General features: G+C 51.0%; 1 protein-coding gene across 1 annotated transcript; it reads right to left on the reverse strand.

Annotated features, from left to right (window-relative positions):
• Positions 1 to 888: 888 nt before the first annotated feature.
• LOC119362350 (probable lysophospholipase BODYGUARD 4) lies at positions 889 to 2,859 on the reverse strand. Its single transcript, XM_037627558.1, has 4 exons — positions 2,312 to 2,859; positions 1,821 to 2,167; positions 1,524 to 1,723; positions 889 to 1,404 (listed from the first exon to the last, which is right to left on the reverse strand). Exons 1-4 carry the CDS (start codon positions 2,754 to 2,756, stop codon positions 1,065 to 1,067), a joined length of 1,332 nt encoding a protein of 443 aa, XP_037483455.1. The 5' UTR covers positions 2,757 to 2,859; the 3' UTR covers positions 889 to 1,064.
• Between the last annotated feature and the right edge of the window lie 2,942 nt (positions 2,860 to 5,801).

The following is a 5,801-nucleotide window of genomic DNA, read 5'->3' on the forward strand; positions in this document are numbered from 1 at the left end:
TGCTTCAGCACTCATCGGTGTTTGCTAGGCTTGCCGAAAGCAACAGCCCACCGGTGAACTTTACTGTCAACGGCCACACCTACGACAAAGGATACTATCTGGGTGACGGTATCTATCGTCAGTGGACCACAATTGTCAAGACAATACCCAACCATGTCGGAGAGAAGAGGAAAAGATTTACTCAGGAGCAATAGAGTGCTAGGAAGGATGTCGAGCGTGCCTTTGGTGTTTTGCAATCTCGATGGGGCATCAATCGGTATCCTGCTAATACCTGGAGCACGCAGAAACTGTGGGAGATGATGACTGCTTGTGTGATCATGCATAATATGATCCTAGAAGACGAACGCCCGGAACGTCTGTATGATCAAGGCTTTCAGTTTCAGGGTGAGAATGTTGTGCCTGAGCATGAAGTAGCGGCAACGTTTGAACAGTTCACCCAATTTCATGAAGACGTGCGTGATTGAGAAACTCACGTGCAACTGCAAAATGATTTGGTTGAGCATATGTGGGCTCATGTTGGCAACCAATAGATGTATCTTCTTTTATTCGATTTGCAAAACTGTATCAGAGCTATGTGAGACATTTTTATTTTCATTTGGCTTGTAATAAACTATGCTATTTTATTCCGTCCAAAACAATTTTATTTTAAACTATGCAATTATGCAAAAAAAAAAATAGGGATGGGGCAGCCACGCCGGCACATATGGGTCGGCGCGTTGGGCGCCCTGCCGACACATATCTAAAAGAGGGCGGACGCCGGGTGGGCGGCCGACCCAAACGGACAAAAAACGGACGAGGGTCACCCCATTGGAGTTGCTCTTAGGGGCTGGTTTTGCTATATCCGGTTGTAGAAGCTCTAATGGATGATTTTGTATAGACTTTGCTTCATTTCAATGAAAAATGGAACATGGCGTGATGCCTTCATTCTAAAAAAATTACCAGCAAGAATCCCGCTGCTCTAAGAGAAGAACAACATGTTTCCTACAGTTTCGTCCTGTAGTTCTGTACACTATGACTATGCGGCATCGTTTGAGACTTCGCGTCGTTTCATTCCCCAGCATCCATTAGCATGCACACCCTGCCTTCTCGCAGCCCGACCAGAACGCCCGGAGCTCTTGGGCCAACTCCTCCTCCCTGCCGAACACCACCGTCCGGTGGTCGCGCCCGCCGATGATACGCAGCTCCGCGTGCGGGAGCTTCGACTTCAGGTGGCGGCTGCTGCACTCGACTGGGACCACCTGGTCCCCGTCGCCGTGGACGACCCTCACCGGCACCCCCGCCGCCGCCAGCGCCTCCAGGTTCCGGTCCTGCGCCCTCGCCCCGCCGCAGATCACATTGTGCATCGTGTGCCACGCCGAGTGGTGCGTGTGCCTTGTCAGGTCCCTCACCACGATGTCCACGCCGCTGATGATGAAGTACATGCATGAGCAAAATGGCAGAGATCCAGGCAAATGTGTTGCTCTTCATGTCTGAGCTCTGGATTAATCTGAGTTAATCATGATTGATTTGATTTGATCGCTTACCTCGTGCGCGTGAGGATCTTGATGAGCCACTCCCAAAACCGGTGGTTCTTGCAGACGACGAAGCAGATGGTCCTCCCGATGTGCTCGTACCAAGACATCACCGCCGAGCCGAACAGCAATGGCGGCCAGAGCTTCTTCTCGGCGAGCCTGCGCAGCGCCACCTGGCTCGCCCTCTCCTCCTCGCACGGCAGGAAGTACGGCTGCAATGCCGGTGTGCCACCAACACGATCGATCCATTTAGCAGAAAGTACATCTGAGAATAATGCAGAGCTCTGATCGAGTGCGCGGCGTACGTACCGGCGCGACGAGTGTGATCGATTTGACCCGCGCTGGGTGCTTGGCGGCCAGGGCGATGGCGATGGTGCAGCCCATCGAGTGGCTGACGAGGTGGAAGGAACCCAGGTGGAGCGGATCGATGAGGCTCCGCTCGATGGCCTCGACGTGGTCTCGCAGCGTGTACGCGCAGTTCGCCGGCTTGGGGCTGTCGCCGAAGCCGAGGAGATCCACGGCAATCAGCCTGCGGTGGTTCGTGGCGGCGGGTTCGGGGAACACGGTCTGCGCCCAGAAGGAGGAGGAGGACGTGAAGCCGTGGATGAAGATGGCGTCGTCTCCGCGGCCGCTCTCGCTTCGCGTCTCCTCTGCACCTGTGAAGTCGCGGGCGTTAATGTCGTCGTCACGCACGGCACGGCAGATCATGGCGGCGACGTTCGTGCGCGCACACACGCGGATAACTAAAAAACGGAACAATTCTGTCAAGGACAAGAACGGTCGAGCACACGGACACGTACCTTCCTTGGGCGCCGTCGGCTCCTGCAGGACGAAGTGCAGCCGGTCGCCGCCGTTGCTCCGCCACGCGCCGCACTTCCCGCAGCCGCAGTCGGACCACCTCGGGCTCCGGGCCTTCGCCGGCGACCCGTCCTCCTTCCTCCTCGTCCCCCCGCCGACCGCCCCGAGGAGCCGCAGCAGCGCGTCCCGGCACGCGCTCCTCCGGACGTACAATGTGTCGGACACCCCGTCGTCCTCCTCCTCCCCCGCCGCCGGGACCTTTCCCCGGCTCCGGTGGCAGTAGCAGCCGAGGGGGCTCTCCTCCAGGAAGCCGTCGAGGACGCCGTAGACGAGGCAGAGGAGCACGTCGACGACGTCCAGGACCGCGAACACGGCGGCCGCGAGCGCGGCCATCGCCGCCCTCGGCCATTTCGCGGGGCACGACACGAGATCTGCGAGCGCGGCCATCGTGAGCCCGTGAACGATCGGAGGGTGGGTGGCGCGAGGGGCTTAAGTGGATGCGAGTCGTGCGGCTGGAAACGCGCGGCGCTTGTGCGCTCCGCTGCTCCACGTCGCGGCGTTGGCGCGTGTGCCGGGACCAAATCCCCGCGCGTTTGGGCGCACTGGTCCTGCCGGCGGCTTGCCGTTTGGTCGTCGCGCGCGTGGCTGTTTCTTCCCTCGACGGCGACGGGTCTCCGGAACCTTCACGTGTGCCCGGCAGTCGGCGCCGATTCACCGGAAACTTTTCTGGATTCTGTGAAAGTTCAGCCGTCCGGCGTCAACATCCCGTGGGATCGGAGGGTGCGCGTGCTTTACCGCGGCGCGGGGCACGAACGTTCTGGTACCACCTACGACGAGGACGGCACGGCAGAGCGGAGCAGCATCTCCATTTCTACATCCATCCTTGGATTCCTCGACGGCGACGTGCGTGCGCTCGTGCATGTAGAGCCATGAAAACAACACGACTAATCTCGGTCATCGATTCAACGACGTGAATTGCTTCAATGGTAAGCGTTCGATATGTGTAAAGAGCAAAATCATATTGATTGTCAAAATATAAAACGTGAATGTTACTCTAGTAAATAACATCCTACCCAGTTTTAATGTGCAATTGATGGTATCTTGGCTAATAGCCTAATACTCCCTTCGTCCAAAAAGCTTGCTTTAGATTTGTCTAGATCCGAATGCCTCTAGGCACGTTTTAGACTTTTAGTGTTAGTACATTCATCCATTTGTAGTTGAATCTAAGACAAACTATTTGAAACGGAGGTAATACGTATTAACATGCAATTAATCTCCTACCTAATATCAGTGTGCATTGCAGTTACACACTTAGGGCCCGAACGCCCTAGTTCTGTCGTAACAACTCCATGAAGAGGGCCCTCCTCCGCTGCAAAATGGAGAGGCGGCCAAAACGCAGCTTCACGACACGACAGAGCAAAGAGTTTGGTAATTACGTAGGGAATCCCACCGCTAAGTCAAAAAAACGTTTCACAAAGGAATAGCTCGCCCCCTCACGCATATGGTCCGCTCGCTTGTACCACGTCTCGTGCGCTGCATCCGACCCTCATTGTCGGCGTGCCCTTCTCCGCCTCGCTCCCGCATTGCTACCTCCAACGCGTCGCTCCGTCGTGGTCATGGGTGCCCTCATGGACCTAGGCCTGCGCCGCCAACTCTGATGCACATCGCCTTCATCGTACCCTCCTCTATCTCGCTCCCTCGTCCTTCCCTCCTTCCTCTGCCCCGTTCTTCTTCCAACATGCCTTCAGATGCTTGCCTCGTTCTGTCGCCCCCTACTCCTTCGCAACGTGACGTGCAAACCCTACCCAGCCCTCTGAACGAAGGTGGAAGAAGGGGTTACAACCGTTGAATGGTGAGACGTGGAGGCGTAGCGGCAGTCTATGACTTTTCCTTTGAAATGGATATGCAACCCAATTTTCTTTCCATCCCGAACATGTCTTGTGCGGTATATTTTGGCTACCAATCCATCGTCTGGATCGAGAATTGATTTAGCGGCGCTCACTGCAGCGCCTAGTGGTCGGCCCATGAACGCCCAACGCACTGAACTGTATTATAGCGCGAAACCCCCCCAAAAAAGTGGTTGTCCTGAGGAATCAAACTCGTGCGGCTACATCCATGGAAGCGTTTAGCTAACCACTAGAGCTTCTGAATGCTAGTGACTGATAGCAACGTGAAAAGTTTAAGAACCATTGTTGCCACGCTATTTATTGCATAGTAAATTATTATGCCGCTTAGATTTTGAATAATTAATCATTTAAAAAAAAATTAAAACCATCAAAAAAATTTAAAAGTTCTTGATTTTGAAAAAATCATGAATTTGTAAAAGTTCAAAAAAATGGGAAAGTTCATCAATTTTGAGAAAAATCCATCGAATTTTGAGAAAAGTTAGTCAATTTTTTAAAATAAATCAGAAATTAAAAAAAATTCATCAATTTCGAAAAAGGTTCATTGATTTGAATTTTTTTTAATAATTTTTAAAAACAAAAAAGGAAGGAAAACAGGACAAAAAAGGAAAACCAATATAGGATCAAATTGTTTAGTGTAATATTTGAAGAAGAATAAAGAAGGTATTAGACACAACAGGAAAGTTATGCAGTTGATTTAGAGAAGCTGGAGGACACGATTTAGAGAAGCTGGAGGACTTTCGAGCTGGTAGCGTCTATACATCGCTTGTAGGGACGCAAGAGCTCGCCTCACCTACAACAAAGGCGTATTGGGCCGGCCTTGAAGGAAACTATTACGAGCGTCTATACATCGCTTGTAGAGAAGCTCGAGGACTTTCAAGCTGGTAGCGTCTATACATCGCTTGTAGGGATGCAAGAGCTCGCCTCACCTACAACAAAGGCGTATTGGGCCGGCCTTGAAGGAAACTATTTCGAAAAAGGTTCATTGATTTGAATTTTTTTTTAATAATTTTTAAAAACAAAAAAAGGAAGGAAAACAGGACAAAAAAAGGAAAACCATTATAGGATCAAATTGGTTAGTGTACTATTTGAAGAAGAATAAAGAAGGTATTAGACACAACAGGAAAGTTATGCAGTTGATTTAGAGAAGCTGGAGGACACGATTTAGAGAAGCTGGAGGACTTTCAAGCTGGTAGCGTCTATACATCGCTTGTAGGGACGCAAGAGCTCGCCTCACCTACAACAAAGGCGTATTGGGCCGGCCTTGAAGGAAACTATTACGAGCCAAAGCTATTTTGTGTTTGCTTCGCACGATGCCTAATCCCATCTGCTTGAAAAAATAGCGATATTGACGCAATGGTGCGCTTTCTACAACGCACATAATGGTTTGATCTGCAATACGTGATCAAACTAAAATAGCCGGAAAAAAATCTTTAGATAAATTACTCGCTACTTTTAAGTGTCTGATTTTAAAAAGTGGAGGTGAAAAAATTTGTGAATTTTAAAAGAGTGTTCGAGCAATTTTAAAATGTTTCATGTAATTAGAAAAGTGTTCTTTTATCCTTTTTGCAATGTTCATTCAATTTAA

Source organism: Triticum dicoccoides, chromosome 2B (genome assembly GCF_002162155.2).
Source record: "Triticum dicoccoides isolate Atlit2015 ecotype Zavitan chromosome 2B, WEW_v2.0, whole genome shotgun sequence".
Lineage (NCBI taxonomy): Eukaryota > Viridiplantae > Streptophyta > Magnoliopsida > Poales > Poaceae > Triticum > Triticum dicoccoides.

Coding starts and splice junctions, on each gene's coding strand:
- LOC119362350 (XM_037627558.1), bottom strand. CDS start 2,756: ATGGCCGCGCTCGCAGATCTCGTGTCGTGCCCCGCGAAATGGCCGAGG. Junction 2,168..2,311: donor GCCGACGGCGCCCAAGGAAG/GTACGTGTCCGT, acceptor GCGACTTCACAG/GTGCAGAGGAGACGCGAAGC. Junction 1,724..1,820: donor CGATCACACTCGTCGCGCCG/GTACGTACGCCG, acceptor CCGGCATTGCAG/CCGTACTTCCTGCCGTGCGA.